General features: G+C 30.5%; 1 protein-coding gene and 1 long non-coding RNA gene across 2 annotated transcripts; one reads left to right on the top strand and one right to left on the bottom strand.

Annotated features, from left to right (window-relative positions):
- Window positions 1–1287: 1287 nt before the first annotated feature.
- On the bottom strand, window positions 1288–3083 carry LOC133795554 (uncharacterized). Its single transcript, XM_062233006.1, has 3 exons — window positions 3074–3083; window positions 1367–1881; window positions 1288–1302 (listed from the first exon to the last, which is right to left on the bottom strand). Exons 1-3 carry the CDS (start codon window positions 3081–3083, stop codon window positions 1288–1290), a joined length of 540 nt encoding a protein of 179 aa, XP_062088990.1.
- A 372-nt stretch (window positions 3084–3455) lies between these two features.
- LOC133797660 (uncharacterized) lies at window positions 3456–10302 on the top strand. The gene is made up of 4 exons (XR_009875674.1): window positions 3456–3641; window positions 6932–7059; window positions 9186–9242; window positions 10232–10302. It is a non-coding gene; the product is annotated as an uncharacterized LOC133797660 (long non-coding RNA).
- Window positions 10303–23033: the final 12731 nt, after the last annotated feature.

Here is a 23033-nt window from a genome sequence, read left to right as displayed (position 1 = left end):
CCTCTCCCCAGAGTGATTCTGGTAAGGTTGAATGACTGATCATACTCCTTACCATATCTTTAAGAGTACGGTTTCGTCTTTCAGAAACACCATTCATGCTAGGAGATCCCGGCATAGTGTACTGTGGGACAATTCCACACTCCTCTAGATATCTGGCAAAAGGTCCTGGACGTTGTTCACCTGATCCGTCATATCTACCATAGTACTCACCACCACAGTCAGACCTGACTTGCTTTATTCTTTTGCTAAGTTGATTCTCAACTTCAGCCTTAAAAGATTTGAACACGTCCAAGACTTGAGACTTTTCATGAAGTAGAAATAGATACGGATATCTCGAGTAATCATCTATGAATGATACAAAATATTGTTGACCATTCCAAGAAGGTGTAGGAAATGGCCCACAAATGTCCGTATGTATCAACTCTAAGACGTCCATAGCTCTTTTCGCACCTAATTTCTTTGTTTTGGTCTGTTTGCCTTTGATGCATTCAATGCAAACATCAAAGTCTGAAAAATCAATTGAATCCAAGATTCCATCAGACACAAGTCGCTCAACTCTATTTCTAGAGATGTGACCTAACCGTTTGTGCCATAAGGAACTTGATTTTTCATTATCTATTTTACGCTTAGTACCACGTGATTCCACATTTAAGGTTTCACTATAAGAAGCAACGGTGTCAAGCAAATATAAGTTGTCATAAACCATAAGAGAACCAGTTCCAACAGTATTTGAATTAATAGATAAACTAAAGCAGTTGTTTCCAAATGAACAACAATAACCTAATTTGTCCAAACAAGAAACAGAAACCAAATTTCGCCTAAATGACGGTACAACAAAAGTATCTATTAAGTCCAAATAGTAACCAGTACTTAACAACAACCTAAAATGCCCTATTGCTTCCACATTCACCGACTTGCCGTCTCCCACATAAATGCTTCTTTCAGCATCACTTGGCTTTCGGTAACTCAGGCAACCCTGCATTGAAACACTGATGTTAGTAGTAGCACCGGAATCTAACCACCAAGTGTTTCTTGGTACTGAAGCTAAATTTACCTCAGAACAGACCAAAGTAAGAAATGTACCTTTCTTTGCTCGCCATGCAATGTACTTAGCACATTCCTTCTTCACGTGTCCTTTCATGTTGCAAAAGAAACAACCACCATCGTTGTTGGCTTGAGTTTGTTTCTTATGTGCTGGACCCTTATCATTAGCAGCCTCATTCTTCTTTTTCTTGCCCTTATCCTTAGAGGTGCTTGCCAAATGAGCACTTTCAGTCTTCTCTTGCTTCAATCTTTCTTCCTCTTGAACACAAAATGAAATGAGCTCATTAAGAGTCCACTTCTCCCTTTGACAGTTGTAACTGACCTTGAATTGACTGAATTGTGGAGGAAGAGAGATAAGCACTAAATGCACAAGCAAGTCATCCGAAAGCTCAAGCTTTAGTGCCTTCAACTTTGAAGCAAGGTGAGACATTTCCATAATGTACTCCCTTATGTTTTCCTTGCCCTTAAACCACATGGAAATAAGTTTCTTTAAAAGAGTACTTGTTTCCGCCTTATCGCTTTTTGCAAAGCGTTTCTCAATTTCAGCAAGGAAAGTTGTGGCATCGGTGACCTCCTCGGACACCGCACCCCTAAAAGCCTCAGGTATGCTGCGCTTGATGATCATAAGACTCATGCGGTTTGAACGATCCCACTTCTCATAAATCCTCCTTTGCTCGGAGGTACTAGCATCTGTAAGAGAAGCAGGTCGATCCATCCTTAATGCAAGGTCAAGATCCATGCAGCCAAGAACAATAAAAATGTTCTCCTTCCAGTCCTTAAAGTTACTACCATTAAGGACCGGCACTGAATTAAGGTTAGCAGATACAGTAGCAACAGCTGAAAACAGAACAGTACAATTACATAAATAACATGCTCATATAAGAATCCAAATAAAACAATAAATTCAAATTATGGTTAATCCCATCTCAAGATACCAAACACATCATTAATATCAAGTCTTTGGACAATAATATTAATTGTAAGCGGTACTCTTGTTATAACGATCAAACATTGACAATAAATTATGTCAAATAATATGTAATCTTTGGACTAACATATTATTCACACAAATAAACCTTATAATTGTCACATATTTATCACCATATGTATGTATAAAACTCTGTAAAATATTAATTTACCTTTGGGTCAATTAATAAATACATGAATTACATACACACAATTATCTTAATATTGTTATTAAATTAATCTACACAAAAGAGATCACTTTAGTGATATTTTGTTTCAATTAATTTAACTAAATATTAGATATCCTTAATAAATTCTAAAACCAAAATTTGAAGTAAATTGTTACTCTATTATTCCAAAATTAATAAACTTATCCACACCACCTGATTTCTTTTATATATATATATTTATTCATATAAAAACAAAAACAAAAAACAAAAAACTGTAATTCGTTTTTGATTTTGTTGAGAAATGGCAAACTTTTGTATTATTATATATATATATATATAAAAAACATGTTATGAAGAAAAAAAAACAAAACAGTAAAGGCACAAAAGTAATCGCAGAAAACTGAATTCCTTTTGCACAGCAACAAAATGATATTCCTTTGTTTTTACGGTACAAACTCAACAAAAACAAATTAGGCAACATGATTACAAACTCACCAATTCCAAAATGTGTATTAAATGCACCGACTGTAAAGGATTTACGATTACTTTTATACACATGTAAATGCACTCATATATGAATAAAGATACTGTAATTTTTTTTATATATATATATATATGATTGATTATGAATACATATATGCCAGGCAAACGTAATTGCTACGTGTATATATATATATATATATATATATATGAATCTATCATATATATATATATATATATATATAGAGGAACAACGGCAAAAAGAATTTCATGGAAGACCAATAATACCATAAATTTTCAAGAACTAATTTAGGGATGCTCTGGTACCACATGTTATGAATACTGTAATTTGAATTTAGCTCTAATTAATTCAAGAGAATCAAACAATAGAATATAAAGTAGCGGAAGCGTACCGGAGTTCATTGAATCGTTTGTAAAAAGGTATGATCTTCTAATTTGCATCAAAAACCTTTGAAGCCCTTATTTTCCTGATGAGGGGGATTCAAGAATTCTGAATAATAATACGATACGATGCAAATGGGGACCATTACCTGTTATATTACCAACTGTTAAAACAGTTAGTAATATTTATTAATTATTTCTAATTTGGCCCCTCATCAAATCAGAAACTATCTAATTGGTATCCACATATAAAATCATGATAATTATGCCCTTAAGTCATAAAATTTATTCTAAAATAGACCACATAAATTTGACTTAATTATTTGATGACCCCAACACACATTTTATATATACAATTGTGACCCCAATAAATTTCTAACAAAAAGGATAATGCAGTGCTTCAGATTTTGCTTTCAAAACGTCTTATAGATAAGAAGAGTATAGGCAGGGCTTTCTTCCATTCGAACGACCTGTTCTTGAAAAGATTTGTGGAGCGTTATCAACCGGGCATTCCGCAGCTCCTAGACTTGTGTACCAAAATAAAGGTTGAAGATGATGTTGTAAGCAGTGGAAACTAAGGTGCATCTCTAACTTATTGTCTATTAATAATTGTTTTGCTTCTTTTGTTGTAGTTTTTCATTGTAGTCATATTTTTGAACCATTGATTTGGGATTATATTTACATATTCTTATTGAAGAGTCCAATGATAGTTTGAATAAATACAAAATTTATTGTAGTCATATCCTATTTCATTGTATTTTATTCCAATGATTAAATACAAACTTTCGATTCTATAATAAAAAAACTATAGTTTGATGAGAAATAGTTGTATCTATAGATAAGGTTTTTCAATTTATTTTTTTATCAATATGATTTGTTGGGTTCATACAATTGTCTTTGAATGGTCAAATTTATTTTGTAACATTGAATTAGATTGATCAACTTTTTGATTATTGAAAAAAAAAATATAGTGACAATAAATAAAAAGTAAAACTTAAACTGAGTATACCCATTTTATTATAGCATGTTTAATTTTTACCCGGTTTTTAAACCATTTTCATTTCTACCCACTTTTTAAAACTCTCTCCCCATAGTACCCTTTTCTCTATCAGAGTCTATTCTCCTTCTCCCCCACGATTCCTCCCACTTCCTTCCCCATTCCGACCCTAACTTCATTCGAGCTTCCCCACTCTCCGGCGCCGGCGATTCTTCGGCAACCACGCAAATATTTCATTGGTGCTCCACCACTCCAGCGCCTCCATCGAACCGGCTGCTTCCATTGACAATCTCTAGCGCCTATGTTGAACAATCTTGCCGTTTCGTCTTCTTCCCCCACGATAGAGCTGAGCTCCGATTTTCAAGCCATTTTGGAAGCTTTCTTTGTTTTTGCAATCACCTAGTTTATCTTCTAGTGGGTATGTAAAAGAGGTTTGTTTAATATTTTGCACTCCATTTGTTTGATGAAAGTCCTCAAATGAATAATTTCCCTTCTTATCTAGTGTTTTCATTGCATGTTTTGTTTTTATTAAAGTCCTCATTGATGTTAGTTTTTTTGTTGTTTAAATATATCTTTTGGTCTTGTTTTATGTATATACATATATGTGCATGGGAATGTATAGAGTACTACTTTTCATTGTGTATTTTATGAAAAGAAAAATATCAATAGATAATCTGATGGTGCTATCAAACTTGTCCAATATTCCCTCTAGTTATGAATTTGCAATGTAAGCTTCTAATAAGGGTGTGAGTCACATGGTACCAATCCGGTTGGTCACATTGTTTTGAAGCTATTACACTTCCTTGATTAAGCTCCTTTGTTAAGTACAACAATAGATTAGCTTGAACCCCCACCAGATACACAGTTGAGAAGACCATAGATAGTATATAGTGTTTTTGTTATTTGCTATGTTATGTCTTTGAAAATGAAATAGTATTGTGTTAGAAAATAGTGGTAATGATTCTAATAATATTAAAGAAGATGAGAGTAGTACTATTATGTCTCATGCTCATTTTCATTTTGAGTATCTTAATCCAATGTTGTGTGGTGTTGTGCTCATCTCATATCATAATCATCATCATTACTAAACATCAGAGAATAGAACTTTCTTGATTCAAATATTTCCCTTCCATTTGTTATATGACCACCATTTCGTGTGACAATGCATAACATAGATTATTGAAACTGTGGTGATATCCAGCTAAGTGGATGTTGGCTTGGACTCTTGTATAGTTTAGTTAGTTATGAGCACTAGTCTACACTGTTTGTAAATGTTAAGCTTGTTTTCAGAAAATTTTATGATAGAAACATTGATAGATATTTGGTGTTTGTGAGATTCATCATTTCTGTAATAGAAGCAAGATTACTTGTAACTCTCTTTGTTGTACTGCCTTATTCTCCAAGATAGACATTTTGAGGTTGTTCTAGGCTCAAGAAATTGGACTGAATCAAGTGAAGCTTTTGCCCTTTTAGTATGTTTTTGTTCTTTTGTTTGTTGGTTCTTCACAGCTAGTATCATTCAAGCTTTCAGTCTTGCTTTGCTCCTTATAAACTCAATCCCAGAAACTTAAAAGTGTATATTAATGTTTTCTTGATGTAATTTAAACGTTTTGTCTAATTATATGTGTGTAGATCTAAAATATTGGTTTATGTTATAAAACTATTTATTTCATCAAAATCATATTATATTGCGTGAGCATTGTTAAGTTATCACCATAAGGATAATTTCTACTTTAATTTCTCTGTTATGTTTGTGTATGGAATTTTATTTATTTATTTATTTTAACGTAGAAGAGTTTAGAGTTATGTGAAGAAGAGAACCATGTATATTATTACGACCCCTTGGATTTTGGCCTTAGTAACCAATGGTCCTATTTATATTATAAGTATGCAATGTGTACCTCTTGGTTATTTTGAAATTGTGTGTGATAGGAAATAGTAAAATGCAATTGGTCATGATTTCCTTATGGGAATATCTCAGGCCATTTTGTCATCTACAATGTTAGAGTTTTAATAACTTAATTAATAAATAGTGTTAGAGTTTGGAGTTATTTTGTTATTTTGTTCTTTTGGAATATTATTTATTAGTCTATTTTGGTTTCTATTTAGATTTTTATTATTGGTTCATCTTTTTTTTTATATATTTTTGTTTTGTGGGCATGGATACTTCATATCTATAATTGAATTAAACAACTAGATATCATATACTTTGATTGACCCCGTGAACATACCCTGATTCTGCTGCTGTGTAATGCATTATTATCTTTTTACATTAATGATACTAGAAAACAGGTAAAGTAATAACTATATCGAGTGAAAAGAGAGTTTTGAGTGAGAATCATCTTGCTCTTACTCTCTTTGCTGCATACATTTAAATCTATGTTTAGTATGATTTGTATAATGTTGGAGTATATTGAGGTTGATCATGGCTCTGTTGTGCATTTAAGGCTGTTTTTTAATTGAAAGTTTCACGTTTTGCATCAAAGAATATTAATTAGTTCTTTTCTTTGACTGCCTTCAATAATCAAAGATAGACTTTCCATAGAAAAGAAAGCTCATTGCAGAAAGCTCATAGTTTATTGAAATTCGACATGTACATATCACTTCACGAGTCTTGTGCTCTGCCATCATGTTTTAACATAAAAAGATTCATTTTTAGTAATGCAGGGTAGTCTATCAGTGCGCTTAACAAAAAACATGATTACTTGTTGTGCCTAGGTGTTAATATGCATAATTGTAGCAAATAAAATCCATTTCCATGTTATATTATTTAATTTGGTATAGGATGCTTTCAGGACTGTTTTAAAGTTGTCTCATGATAAGTAATAATCAGCTTTATTCTAACTTTTTGTTATAACATGTATTATTATAGATTTCGACCTACCATGTTCCTCCTTCCTTGATCCAAATTCTATCGAATCCCTATTTGATGAAGACAAAACCATTGTTTGGGCTCTTGCTTGTCAATTTAGAGGTGCCTTGCAAGGCACAACAACAAAAGTAAGTGGAACACTAGTATGTATGTCTTAATTCTCCATTTTATCTAAATATGTATTGTCTTGGTAATAATTGCCGGAGCAATTGGAAACTGCAGCTTGGGTTGCCATAATTTTGACTGTGATGTGCAATATCTTCTTTTTAAGTTAAGAAGAAATTAGATACAGTAGTCACTAAGTTTAAAATTTAAACTATTAGGCTTAAATGATTTAAAATTCAAACCATTAGGTTTAAAGTTTAAACCACTAAATTTATAATTTAAACTACTAAGCTTAAAATTTAAACCAGCTTAAAATATAAACAAGTTTCTTTAAACTAAAATTTTAAACTATATAGCATAATGTCTAAAATCTAAACCAAAATTTTTAAAAATTCAAATCACAAGGCTTAAGATTTAAACTACTAGGTTTAAAATTTAAACCAAAAGCCTTAAATACTTAAAATTTAAACCACAAGACTTAATTAGCATCAAATTTAAACCTAAATTTAAACATTTTTGTGTGTCATGGTTCATTCTTTTAACAGTATTTTGCTGAGATTTTACATGGTGTTTTGAGAATTTTTCCCGTTCGACCAATCCATAATCAATTTGAGCCTTGATGTATATTTTCACACATATATAATCAATTTGAGCATTGAAGTATATTTTCAAACACATATATACGGGGTGAATTTAAGTATAGAGGTTGTTTGGTTCTAATACTGCTTTTTGTGATGATTTCAAGGTTATTTCTATATGAAGTAGAGTAATTTGATAGTAATGATGGGATTATTTGGTTTGGTTCGTTCATGTGAGGCATACACATCTGATATATGTATATATGTGTACACGTATTTTGTGTTTGATAATGATTGTGCTTATTTCAACTGAGGTTGTTTGGTTCCAATTTTGCTTTCTTTTGATGATTTCAAAATTATTTATCTACCAAGTTCAATATCTGGCAGGGGATTATTTAGATTGGTTGGTTCATATATTGACCTATGTTATGCACAAATGCCTTTAGAATCTTAGAAGAAAAAAAAAATTAGTTTTATGGTCATTTGCCTTTTGGGGATCTTAATAGGCCATTAAAGATAGATTGCCAAAGATTGAAGCTTTCAACAAAAAGTTATGAATATTGATATAATCAGTTTAAACCATTAGTTTTAAAATTTAAACTACTAGACTTTAAATTTCAATTACTAAGCTTAAATGACTTTAAATTTAAACCATTAAGTTTAAAATTTAAATTATTAGGCTTAAATTTAAATCACTATGTTTAAATTTTAAACCACAAGTTTTAAATGATTTAAAATTTGAACCACAAAGTTTAAATGACTTCAAATTTAAACCACAATGTTTAAAATATAATCCTTTTTAAATTATAAACCAAGCTACTTTAAACTATAATTTTTATCTATATAGCATAATGTCTAAAATCTAAACCAAACTTAATAAATTCTTTTTTAAGTCACAAGGCTTAAAATTAAAATTTAAACCTTGTGGGAAATTTCCTGATTCATAAGGTTTAAAATTTAAATTTTAAACCACTTTAAATAGCTTAAAATTTATTCTTTTTGGTTGCAAAACAAATATTGACATGCCTTCTGAGCGTCGCGGCACTATATGTGTAGCACCGTAGCTTGCGAGACAACATTTTTGTAGATACCTCCTGGGCGCTGCTGTGCTATACATGTAGTGTCGCAACGCGCGAGAAAGCAGATATGTTCCCACCACCTTGGCGCCACAATGTTATATATGTAGTGTCGTGACGCAATCCCCACGAACACCATCTTATGTTAGGGATTCCAAAATCCAATTTGCAAAATTATTATATAATTTTTGTTAAAAATATGAAAATAATTCATTTTTTAGATTGATGACTTTTTTCTTAGTGTACATTGTACTAGTAGTTCAATTATGCAAAATAAAGAATGATAGGATAGTGCAAATCATTGTATGGGCTTTTATGAATACTTGTGCATGTGGTTTAATTTTGATATTTTTTCATATGTATAAACAAGTTTCTGTCAGTGTCTATGTTTCAAGGCAATTGTTGTTTTAATTGAGCATTATTTGATAAAAAATGTTAGAATTTTATGATTAATTGTTAATTTTATCTGTGATTAATTATTTATCATCATTTCAGATGTGTCTCCAAAATCTTCGTTGAAGAAAGATAAGATAAACAAAGGATATGTTTCAAGTGAGTAATGTTATGCTTTTCTATGTATTTAAAAGTTTTATCAAGTTTAAATTCATTTATTTTTAATTTTTTGTTTACATTTTATAATACTTGTTTACATTTTACATTTTATACAATTAACTTCATTGTTTTTCATCTTTATTTTTCTGTGCAGAATTTAAGTGAAGATAAATTAATTTTTGTCCATTCTAATATTCGAGCTTAATGTTATTGGAGTGATATTGGGTTCATATGAAGTATTCTTAGTAATGAACAACTTCAAAAGTTGAAACAATGCTACTTTGGGCTTCTTTTGGATTTTGATGCATTGTTGAAGGCATATTCTTGGGGTTGCCAATCTTTTAATGAAATAATAAAATACTTCACAAGTGCCTTACATTCATCAAAGATAGGATGGGGATTTGAGGTTATTCCTTTGTTGTCATCATCGTTTGTCATTCACGTTGGTTCAAAAATTCTTAGAATTTTGAATTGGAAGTTAGGGAAGAAGAATCACTTAAAGACAATTTGGAATAAAGTTTTTAGAAGATCAAATGTCAAAATTTGTTTTTATTTAATTTTTTTTATCTCATTCCTTTATTTAGAATTGTTGTATTAATATTTTTGTTTTGTTTTATGTATAGGTTTATATTCTTTTAACGTTTTCTAATGATGAAAGAAATTCATTCCATCATGTTATGTTTTGTTTCTTCAAGTTTTAAAAGAGGGAGAGAAAAGATGATAATTCGAAAACCAAGAAGAGAAAAATTTCAATTTCAAGTAGTTGTAATGAAGAAGTTATTTCATTGTTGAAGGTTTGTTTTTATTGTTATCAATTCTGGTCTTTGTTTTTGTTTAGTTTGCATTTTGAAAATATGTTTACAATTTCTTATATATTTAGTTTTTGCTTTGTTGTTTATCATATATTTTTGCCATTCTATTTTTGTTTTTAGGAAATCAAAGAAGACAATATTGCAATTAAAAGAGATATTGTTGATATTAAAATAAAGGTGAAGGATATTGAGGAGGGAATGAAGCGGTTTTTTTATTTTATGGAGATTTCTATGAAGAAACATGATGTTTTATTAGAATGTGTTATTCCTTTAGCAATCATTACGGTTTAATTTTTAACCTAACCTTGAATTGGAAAACCTTTTATTATTTTTTGCTTTTATTTATTACAAAATGTTTGTTTATTTTTCTTAATTTGTGTATCTAATTCTCATTTTTAGGTTTTTGATGTGGAAGCAATTCAAAATGATCTCAAAAGAAATAACAAAATTGACGAGGGTGTTGACAATGATCGTGCAAGATTGAAGATATTTTTGCAATCTTGGTGATAAAGAGATTGATATTGTTCAATCGTCAGATAATTTTGAGACTACTCCAACTTTTAATATTTTATCACAATCATCAAATGACAATCATAATGCGCATGAGGTAAATAAATTATATTCAAGAAAGAAAAAAAGAGAAAAAAGCCAAGTAAATTTGTTTGTTCTCCATGCATCCATGATTTATCATTAATTGTTTTGGCTTTGTCCAATGAACGAAGAAAAAATAAAACTCATTTTATTAGACGATTTCCTTTTGAGAACAATTTTGATGATATGCCTTTAATGGAGTTGGAAGAATAATTTATGTCATGGTATAAACTTGGTCTTAAGAAGTATAGGTATGTTGATTACTTATTGAGTATTTATGTTAATTATATTGCTTATATATTAATATCATTTGTTTTTTATGGGTTTAAAAAAGAATCATTTTATCCATTTTATGCAATAATGTCTGATTTCCTATATGGTGATATATGTATTAATTATAAGTAGTTTTACGATTTATATAAGAAGAATGGTATCTTTGGTAAGATTAATTTTTTTTAAACTGTTTGAAAATTATTATTCTTTTTATAGTGTTTTAAAATTTTTCTCGTCCCTCATTTTTCATATTGCAGCATATTTCTGTATCTCTTTATTATTTGAGAAGGAAGACTCTTTGTCATATTTGCTCGTCTTCATTTCAAAATTGTACTACATCAAATTATATTTTTGATGTATTTCTTAGGCAACTAGCAATTAGTGAATTACAAATAAAAGATTTTAATTGGAGTAAGTAAGTGACTTTAATTGATAGGATTTTTGGTAAATCAATCTTATATGGAAAGTCATTATTCGATGTTAATTTTGTATATCTGTCATTTTTTATTTTAGGCGGAAAACACTTAAATCATTGGTGCTTAGGAGTTCTCGAGATTGACAAGCGAATTTTTTTTTATTTATGATTCTTACTATGAAGATGGTGATGAGAATATAAGAAATCATGTGAAGAAATATTGTCAGATTCTTCCTTATATTTTTTACTACTTGCGTTTCTATGAAAAAAGAGAAGGATATGTTTCAGGATATTAGGAATTTGAGTATTCATGAGAACCTACTCTATTTCAAAATAAGATGTAAGTTTAAGTTTTGAAATCTTATCATATAATTTTCTTTATATCATAAGATTTTTAACCATAAAAAAAGATTAATTAATACAACTAAATTATATTTCAAAACTTACATATTATTTTGAAATAGAGTAGGTTCTAGGAATACTCAAATTCCTAACATCCTGAAGCATATCTTTTTCTTTTTTCATGGAAACGTAAGTAGTCAAAAATATAAGGAAGAATCTCGCAATATTTCTTTACATGATTTCTTACATTATCATCACCATTTTCGTAGTAAGAATCATAAATAAAAAAATTTCGCTTGTCAATCTCGAGAACTCCTAAGCACTAGTGATTTAAGTGTTTTCCGCTTAGAATTAAAAATGGCAAATATATAAAATTGACATCCAACCATGACTTCCCATATAAGATTGATTTACCAAGAATCCTATAAATTAAAGTCACTTTCTTGCTCCAATTAAAATCTTTTATTTATGATTCACTAATTGCTAGTTGCCTAAGAAATACATCAAAAATGTAGTCTGATGTAGTACAATTTTGAAATGAAGGCGAGCATGTATAATAAAGAGCCTTCTTTCTCAAATAATAAAGAGATATAGAAATAAACTGCAAAATGAAAAATGAGGGACGAGAAAAATCATAAAACACTATAAAAAGAATAATAATTTTCAAATAGTATAAAAAAAATTTAATCTTACCGAATCATCAATGATACCATTCTTCTCTTATAAATCGTGGAACCACTTCTTATAATTAATACATATGTCACCATATAGGAAAGCATGCATTGTTGCATAAAATGGATAGAATGATTCTTTTTTAGACCCACAAAAAACAAATTATATTAATATATAAACAATATAATTAACATAAATACTTAATAATTAAATCAACTTACCTATGCTTCTTAAGACCAAGTTTATACCATGACATAAATCTTTCTTCCAACTCCATTGAAGGCATATCATCAAAATTGCTCTCAAAAGGAAATCGTCCAATAAAATAAGCTTCTTTTTTTCTTCGTTCATTGGACAAAGCCAAAACAATTGACGACAAATCATGGGTGTATGGAGAACAAACAAATTTGCTTGGTTTCTTTCTCCTTTTCTTTCTTAAATATAATTTTTTTACCTCGTGCGCATTATGGTTGTTATTTGATGATTGTGATAAAATATTGAAGGTTGGAGTAGTCTCAAAATTACCTGACGATTGAATAATATCAATTTCTTTATCACTAAGATTGCGAAAGTATCTTCATTCTTGCAAAATCATTGTCATCGCCCTTGTCAATTTTGTTATTTCTTTGAGATCATTTTGAATTGCTTCCACATCAGAAACCTAAAAATGAGAATTAGATACACAAATTAAGAAAAATAAACAAACAGTTTGTAAAAGATAAAAATAATAAAAGGTTTTTCAATTCAAGGTTAGGCTAAAAATTATACTGGAATGCACTACAAGAAAAAATAATATTCATAACACTTAAAAACTGCTAACCGGGAGTATTGATAAAGCTAATATAGCCTCTGTTATTAAAAGTCCTGTCTTTTCTATTACAGTATTTGAATGTTATCTTAAACTATTAAATAACACATTTTTAGTTGCTATAATATTCAAATAATAACATTTAGTTAGAGTATTTGGTTATAAATTTGACATTTAATCTTATATTTTTTGCACGACACTTTTCAACTGTTACATTTGATTATTGTGATAGCATTTTTAGTTTGTTATATTATATAAATCATAACGATTTGTTATGCTTATAATATGTTTCTAAATCATAACATATTAAAAGCCTAGTAATATAATTTTGTTACTTTAGTGTGGATAATATATTTTATATTTTATTTTGATAAGTATACTTATAAGGTTTTTTTTTAATTAAAAAATTTTCTTTATCCTATTTTGATAAAAAAAAATCAAAATTAATAATAAAATGTAATTCTCAATAGATTGATAAACCATAAGTATTACATTAAACAATAACTAATTCAAACTATGAATGTGTCTAATTCATGAGATCTTAGTTCTAACTTAAGTTTGAAAGCATACCATAATAAAGTTTTATAATTTTGAATATTTTTTACTTCGAAAATGAAAAACTGAAACATTACAAGATACACAAAAGTAAATCATGCATGAAACTTGCTCCATCCTTTAATTCATCATCCTTTGTGCACTTGTCTATGTTGTGAGTCCATTTGCTTAGCTACAACAAAATTTAAATAATTAATGCTTAAAGTTGATTCATTATGCTCTTGTTTCCATTGTGACATCGGCTTGCTCAACTACATAAGAAATTAAATGATTAATACTCAAACTCATACCTGGTAGTGAATTGTAAGATAGAACTACTAAAAAAATGAATCAAGAATTGTCATGGATGGTTTCCCTTGATTGCATGATATTATTGTGAGTGTTTCTAAGTATCAGATAGTAATGGGTTGGTCACAAAATTACTGTCATCACGCTAAGGGATTTAGGGAAAGAAGAAGAAATAAAATAACTATTGTATTTATATTTAATGACTAGGCAAACAAAGAAATTCTGTATATTCTGCCCAATGTGAAACTCTTAAAACGAAATGGTATCATGATAAAACATAATGATAATAAAACTGAATCAGATATCCTTTTGGAGCCCAAAAGTACGAACTGTCACATAATAACTCACAAAAATAGAGAGAGAAAGAAAGCAAGAAGTTATTACACAAATATCAAACTGATTTACAGATGCAACTAGATTTTCAAATATATATATAAAAATAGAGAAAAAAACTTCTGGTTTTGTGTAAACTTTTGATAATAATCTACAGAAAATGAACAAAAAGACAGTAGGAATTAATTGAGCCTAATAATCTTGCAGTAAAACCAATTCAGGAAGAAAATCATTTCAACACTCTAATTTGGTGAAAAAATCATAGCAATTCAATTCCTATACTGATTTGATTTTGAGGCCATTCTCATATACAAATGTCTCTTGAGTTTAAACACAGTTATCATTAAACAAATAAAAAAAGAAAGCTTCTCTAGCTAGTAGCTACTAATCAACAATATCCAGATCACAGAATATTATATTCACCAAGGCTTTTATTTACTTGATTCAATAAAACTCATAAACATTTGAAATCTGAATGTCTAAGAAAATAAGGGCATCAACCCAGTGGAAGAAAGAAAGCTTACTTATGACATGCTCTACCAGGGCAGCTTGGTTCATGTTTTATGCGTTTCCCGACTATGTCACTCCTATTCAATGCTCTAAGAGCCGCATCAGTCGCTCGAACATTAGAATCTATACTATAGTACTCCAGAAGGTTTCTGTTAAGATTATAAATATAGATTATGCACAAGTATACATCATATAGATTATGCATTTTTAATACTAAGGAATTGCGTTAAATTTTGTAATATTATATATACATATAATATTATCTTTTACGATGGAACAATTATGCCTCTAAAATAAGCTCAAACTCATTAGATTTTTACGAAGAATGACTGTACAATCCTCCTTCAATTACTAAAAGTTTCTAACATTTAGATATCATTGCTTTTATAATATTAAGAACTATTATAATGGGAGTTATAACTCATAAGTGTTATTCATGATAAACTTAAACTAGTAAATGACATTACAAATTAAAAGTGCTTTCTAAAAGAAAGCAAAAACATGTCTACAATCACTTCCAAGATACCATAATCAGCACAAAACCAAACCAGAATTGGTACAAAACTAAGCCAAAATTGGCACAAAACCAAGCTAGAATTGGCACAAAACTAAGCCAATGTTACCACAAAACCCAGCCAAATTAATCATAAGAAATTAGATAAAGATATAAAATTTGACCTATAACTATAGTTAAACAGTACCTGCAAAATTAATAAACCCATTTATAAAATTTTCTTGTTAAAGGAAAAGCAAAATTAGTGTGAGTTTTACCTTTTAATGCCTTGAGATATAGATTTAAATGCATTTCTTTAAGCATCACTACAACGAAAACCCAATATGAACTGGGCAATTCATACACTGCATTAAGAAAAAAAATACACATTGGTTAATGATATCTATCATAGTTTACAAACCAAAAATCTCACAAAACAGTCAAATATTATACATATAACCAACAATGGAATTGAAAAGGGGACGAATGTGAATAATTTTTTGGTGGGTTAGTTCTACTCTAATGAATTATGAGAATGAGAAAATAGAGTCAGCCTGGACACAAAAAAAAGTTGAGAAATCCCTCTACTGAAAACTACATAGAGAGGGAGAAGGATGGGGTACTTGCTTCACAGAGACATGAAGGTCTGAATTTTATCTCAGCACACACACCCCTGTCTTTGTTGTGATGTGATTGCTCCTCACTCATAACAAACTGATTCTATTAATAATGTAAATAACAAATAGAAAACAATATTCAGCGTGAATTAACAACATGAAAAACAAAAGACAAAGCAAAAGTAAATAAGGAAACTAAGTTCAACTACATGAAAATTACAAGAAAATGCAAAACTAAAGACACTTGAAAACAAAAAAGGAAATTCAATTTTTCTATTTTACAATACCGAAAAGACTAATCTAAACAAGATAATCAAGGCAGTAATTTTGCCATAGTAAGATAATAAAAATACCAATGTTCAATCCAGTATCAAGTCAAAATACTACTTCAACCACTGTCATATTTTTTCATTAATTCAATCACAATACTTTCAGCGGATGAACAAAAACGACCTCTGTAACAAGAGGAAATTAAAAAAAGGTCATGAACAGATACAAACCGTAAAACACCAAATCATGCTGAAACCCAAAACATCCAATACCGAACAAAAGATCAATACCAACTAAACTTAATATAATCGCTTTTCCCAAACAGTTGTGTTCCCTCTGCTCTTTCTCAGTACCCAAAGCACTTTCTCACACAATCCCTCTACTAAAAACTTGTTACATTTACATGAATGAGAGCCTGCGATATATATATATATATTTATAAAGGCAACAGAAAGCATCGAATAACTAAAAATGACAAGTAAATGTTGAGTAAACCAATTATACATTGGAAGATAAAATATACCTGTAAGTTTTAATTAAAAAAAATGAAACTTTTTTAAATCTAGAAAAAGGCAATCAATAAATTCATACCTGTTTCCTTGAGCTTAATGATGAAATATAGATTTCTAATAGTAAACCTTATTTTTCCTTCAAGTTGGCTAAGTTCAAGACATTATGCACAATGAAAAACACAAAAGAGAGTTGATTGTATATATATTTTATTTTGTAAAATACCATTTTACTCGTATGATTGTGAATAACTAGAACACTTGGAGAGCAAAAATAGCACAAAAAACAGAGCATCATAGATCAGATTTAAAACATACTCAAAAACAGAAAAATTAATCTGAAATAACATCATAGATTCAAGCAAACAAAATTCAATAACAAAATAAGATCAATAATCAGATTCACCACACAACATAGACAACCGCAAAAGGGAAAAGCCTGAGCAAATTAAAATCATCATAAACCACCCTTCAGTTTTAGGGATTTTCATCAAACAAGACCAGAAATATACCTCAACCAAATATCTACCAAGCCATTGAAATCCACCATAACACTTCAATCCGCTACCACCATTAGCAACAATAACATCTCAATTAACCAAAACCAACTTTAGAAACCAACACAAATCAGCCAATGCATAATAGAAAAAAAAACAAAGAAAAAATAAGAAAACATAGCACAGACGGACAACAAAATAACAAAAACATAAAAAAAAATTAACAACTCAACAAAAGAAAAATTATGGCAATAACAGCACCAGAGAGCCACCTCAAAACTAGCAATTCAAAAACCTCAAATCCACCACCAGGCAATCCAGAAACCTCAAAGCCACCAGCCATTCAGAAAACTTCAAGCCACCAAACGATGGTAGTCTGGGTATGAGGCGTTTGGGTTCATGAACGGTGATGAAGGTGTTTGGATTCAAGCTCAGAGATGAGTTGTTTAGGTTCACGAACAGAGATGGAGCCATCTGGGTTCAAGCTTGCAGAACAGGCTTCGGGTTTCAAGTACAGAGATGAATGACGTTTGGGCTCAGCTATTCGGACAGAACAAGATGAAGGGGAATGGGTTGGAAGCTCAAAGATGAAGGGTCTCAGCCTAAGGGAGAGAGGGAAGAGATTGAGAGAGATTAGGGATTCAAACTGTGAGAATGGGAGAATAGAGAAAACCCATCTTCATATTTTATTTTGCCTTTTTATTTATTAAGTGAAATTTCATTTGGCGCCTATTAGTTTTCATTTGGCGCCTATATCTTCCGTGTGCTATATCCATGTATTTTTATTTGCATATATTAATAACACTTCTAAAATTATGTAAAATTTTGGTGTGACATTTGGTCAAAAATGTTGTAGTGATGATTGCTAAAGGAGCAACACATTCTAAACTGTCGAAGTCATTCATACAAATAATCTTCAGATAAGGAGTTCCCCTCTTGAGAATAAGACTTTCCATCTTTGCTTTTCTCCTTCTCCAGGAGCTGCCTTGTTTGCATCATGTTTCTTCATAAAAATCTCCATAAAGTAAAAAAAATGCTTCATTCCCCCCTCAATATCCTTCACCTTTGTTTTAATATCAACAATATATTTTTTTCATTGCAATGTTGTCTTTTTTGATTTCCTGAAAAAAAAAAAATAGAAGGGCAAAAATATATGATAAACAACACAGCAAAAACTAAATATATAAGAAATTGTAAACAATATATTTTCAAAATGCAAACTAGACAAAAACAAACTTCAACAATGAAATAACTTATTCATTACAACTACTTGAAATATAATTTTTTCTCTTCTTGATTTTCGAATTATCATCATCTTTTCTCTCCCTCTTTTAAAACTTGAAGAGACACATAGCATAACATGATGGAATGTATTTCTCTCATCATTAGTATAGGTTAAAGGAACATAAACCTATACATGAAACAAAACAAAAATATTAATACAACAATTCTAAATAAGAGAGTAAGATAAATGCTGCGTAAAATAAGTTAAGTGCAAGTGTACACTATCAACAACAAGTAATATAGTAACAGTACCAGATATCGTATCCACAAGGACTATTTCTTTAAGTTTTTGATTGCGAAACTAAGTTCTAACAAAATGATTTAAAGGCACTAAGATTAATTAAAAAGATTGTGGTCTAAGAACTAAGTAATTAAATACTAATTAAATGCAGAAAAATAAAATAAACAACTCAGGAAAATTGATTCAAGGAGTAACAAAATGTATGATGGCAACTAGAATAATTATCCCCCTAATATGCAACTCTGACATTGATGCTAGACTGATGCTGCAGCAACTGGAAGTCTATTAGCCCATAATTTTAGTTAACTTTCATAGGCTTCGTCAAAGCACTATGATTCTAATCTTTTAATTAAATCACATATATCTATGCTAATTCAATTTCAAAGATTTAATTTAAGTATCAATTCCATAAGACTATGCATGGTAATAATATATGTCTATATCACTACAATCTTGAATTCAAAGAGTTCAAGCATGCACCATTCAAATTGTGTGTTCATTAATTTCAACATTTTCAGAATTAAAAATTAACCCAATTACCTACTAGAGGTGATCAATCAATAGCAAGCATTAAACATGATAAATATTTGAAAGAATAAACATCAATATTAAAGTGTCAATACAATCACATATTAGGGTTCTAATTATCCTAGATATTTAGAGTTTAGCTCATACTCATAATCTCAAAAATACCAAAATAAATACAATCCATAATCTGAAATTTTAGAGAATAAACTAAAAGAAAATAGAAGTAAAGGCAAGAAATTCAAGGCCAAGTGATGTCTCAAGTGGTTTGTCTTCTTGCTTTTCCTTCTTTTCTCCTTCCACTCTCTTCTTTCCTTCACATTAATGGCTGACAAAAATGGGTTTATTGATTGCACCAGGCGGCTGGGTATTTCCTTCTTTGCCAGCCGTATATCCTCCTTTTGGAAAAAGAAGACTCTTGCTTTGTTTAGGTCATTCCTCCTCCCTTGGGTCACGTGGACCTCTTTTTTTTTTATCTTTTAATTTCTTTTTTTGTCTTCTTTACCACAAATGGACAAGGTACAATAAAAACCCAAATATTCTTTGATCAATTACTTTCAGCCCAATCAAGATAATTACAACAAAAATAAGTTAAAGACCATAAATTTGAAACTTCACACGTGGACCCTCAAAGTAGAGCATCTACTAGGATGCGATGCTGCAGCAATGCCACAACATTTCTCAAATTCTGATTCCACTTCACACTTCAATTCTTTCTCAAATTGCTCCAAACTCAAAGACCACCTATCAAGATAATGAACCAACATTTTTTAGAGATTTTCCCAGCATTACTATACTCATATTTAATATTATCTTATTATATTTAACTAATAAAACAACTCAACACTCAAAGACACAAAATCAAAGCATACAATTTGGAATCAATCTACAAAGGATATGCAAAAGTGGGGATAATTCTCTCAAATTAATTATGCAAATGATAACTCAAATGTGCTCACAAACCAAATTCCTCAAGTGTTAAAATACTAACAAAACCAAGATTTGAATGTTATTCTGGCGAGTATGTGAATAGTCCTTTTCAATCAATCCCAAATCAAGTTAAGCAACAATCCTAAGGTTCAATTCATGCTTTCATATGTTGAACTCGATAACCCTTCTCCACTAATGTAGTTAACTTAGCAATCTAGATCAATAGGTCTTTATTTTTTGTTGTAATGTAGGTTAGGCTAAAGGTATGGATGAAATGGACATTTGTAAGCTAAACCTCAACCTAGTTTGCCTTGGACCTCACAAACATATTGTCCCTTTTTTTTTTTCAATAAAATGAACCCTCAAACTCACCCAATAATTCCAATTTTTCCACTTCTTTGAATACAAAACACATGCTCAATTATTACAAATACAAACTATATAAAAACAACTTATTTATTTACAGCACACATTTTTTTTTATTTTTTTTTAATAAGTAACGAAAATAAAATAACAGTGACATAATCTTAACTAAATTAAATTTGAGCATGTGCATGTATATGAATAACAATGATAATCAAGAAATTGATACCCCAATTTTCACTCCCCCAAACTTACACAAGGTTGTGTCCAAGACAAACTAAGCCTAAGGTTTGGTAGAGAAGAAAAGAGAGATATTCACAAAGGAATGGGCTATTTAATTTCATGGGTAATAAAAAAAATAGGTCATTAAGCTCAAGATGGGTTAACTAGGGATAATAATCAACAAGGTAGGCTTGAAATGCTCAAACGGTCCAACAAAATTGCCTAAATCCTTTCTAAATTGCTAAGCCTCCTAGGATTTCGCCTCAAGGGAATTATCGAACCAATTCTAAAAACTTGAACCTTCATGCAAACTCAACTTTTACTAGGACTTCAGAATTTTCAAGGTTGAACTATGTGCATTGATTTGGATTCACACTTTCACTAAAGTTCGGTTAGCATAAAAAACTTTAAGTACTAAAGGCTCATTCACACACAAAAGCTATCATTTTTTTATCAATGTCTTTGAAATTTTATCATCAAGCCCTCCCCTAAACTTAAGCAAAACCATTACAAAAATTGATTCCAAAACAACCTAGACTCTAGACTCCACATAAAACAAGACAAGAAATTTCAAGAAAGTGCAACGAAACAATTAGCAAATAAGAACAACACCCCCAAACTTAAGAGAGAGCAATGTCCTCATTGCTACCGAACACAACACAACAAAGAACAACAACAACAATAAATTTTAGCAACAAGAAACAGTCCAAATAAAACGAAATAAAGCAAAAGACAAAGAACACTCCCTCCTTTCACTGATCGCCACCATCGACGTCTTCATCGCTAGTCTCCTCCGTGTCTGCGGTGCTACCTCCTCGCCATGGTGCGAGGATGCTGTCCGGAAATTGAGGCAAGAATGTGAAGTGGTTGGTGAAATTCTGCTCAAGCATGCTTTCAATGGACTGGTCACGCACTTGGGCATAGCGCCAGTAAGCCTATTGCTGTTGATGCATAAAATGCATCATGTCCATCATTGATTAGAGGTGAAAAATGCAATTTTATTGATCTTAAATGTTAAAATAAAATAAATTTTGATTATTATTTTCATTTAATTATTATGATATATTTTATGAATGAAAATATTTGATTATGATTTAATTTATTGTTGTTTTGTATGAATTAAAGTTGTATTTTTGTACTTTGAAATGAAAAGATAAATAAATAATTAAATCTGAAATAAATGAAAGAAAATTGGAAAAACTAAAAAAGAAAAGGCCCAATCCGAAGGCCCAAGCCTAGCAACATCTGCCATTTTTCTCCTTGCCCAGTCGCCATGTGTCGCCTAGGGTGCCTAGCTGCTGCCCAGTGTGCGCCACCTGTTCGAATGCTTCATCTGAAGCCCAACAGTCACGTCTAAGCCTCCTTCAGCCATGCACCTCTCAGCATCCCAGCAGGCTCCAATGTGCCTCCCCAGCTGTCTAGCAGCCATTCGCAGGCCCATCTGATGCAGCCTAGCTTCTCCTTTCAGCAAGTGCAAAGGCCCAAAGCAGTCTCCCAGCCTTTGACCCGCATTACTCCCATCCTAGCAGCATCAATCTTCCCTTCATCAGTCGTTGACCCGGTCAACACATCTGCCACCAGCCACCTTCAACCCATATTTTGTGGGTATTGGGCCTTGCAAAATTGCCATTTTGAGCTTTAAAGCTCATCTATTTTGGTGCTTTAGAAAAATGGCATTTTGACCATACACCAAAATAACTAGGTTAATATTTAAAATAAGATTTGATTTTTCAAAATCATATTTTATTATTAATATTTCAGATTTATTTTGTAAACCTCATTTTGTTGTTTAATTTATTTTTAGTCATTTTATCCCTCTATAAATAGAGACTCCTTCTTCACACTTAATATGTAATTTTTAGAGTAAAGAAACTATAGCAAAATTTCTACTCACTTTCTTCTTAGAATTTTGTGAGAATCATGAGCATAATGGCCTAATTTTCCTAGGAAGGTTAGGGATGATTCCATATGCTAGTGATGTTATTTTGCTACTTTGATTTACTATGTTCTTAATGTAAAATATTTGAGTTATTTATGTTCTTTCTGCTCCATCTCTATTTTGTTATCTTTATTTACTTATGCTAATAGCATATAGGATTAGTCATGCTCTTTCTATGTGCTTCTAATTAGTAAAAGTAATATTGATACATAATTTTATGTCTAATCTTTATTGCATTATTTCCCTTGGGTATTTTGTTATTTTTAGATTTTTCATAAGATTAACATTGTGCTTTTAAAGTA

Source organism: Humulus lupulus, chromosome 8 (genome assembly GCF_963169125.1).
Source record: "Humulus lupulus chromosome 8, drHumLupu1.1, whole genome shotgun sequence".
Classification (NCBI taxonomy): Eukaryota; Viridiplantae; Streptophyta; class Magnoliopsida; order Rosales; family Cannabaceae; genus Humulus; species Humulus lupulus.
The sequence above is the reverse complement of the archived record's forward strand: the minus strand, read 5'-3'. Positions and strand labels throughout refer to the sequence as shown.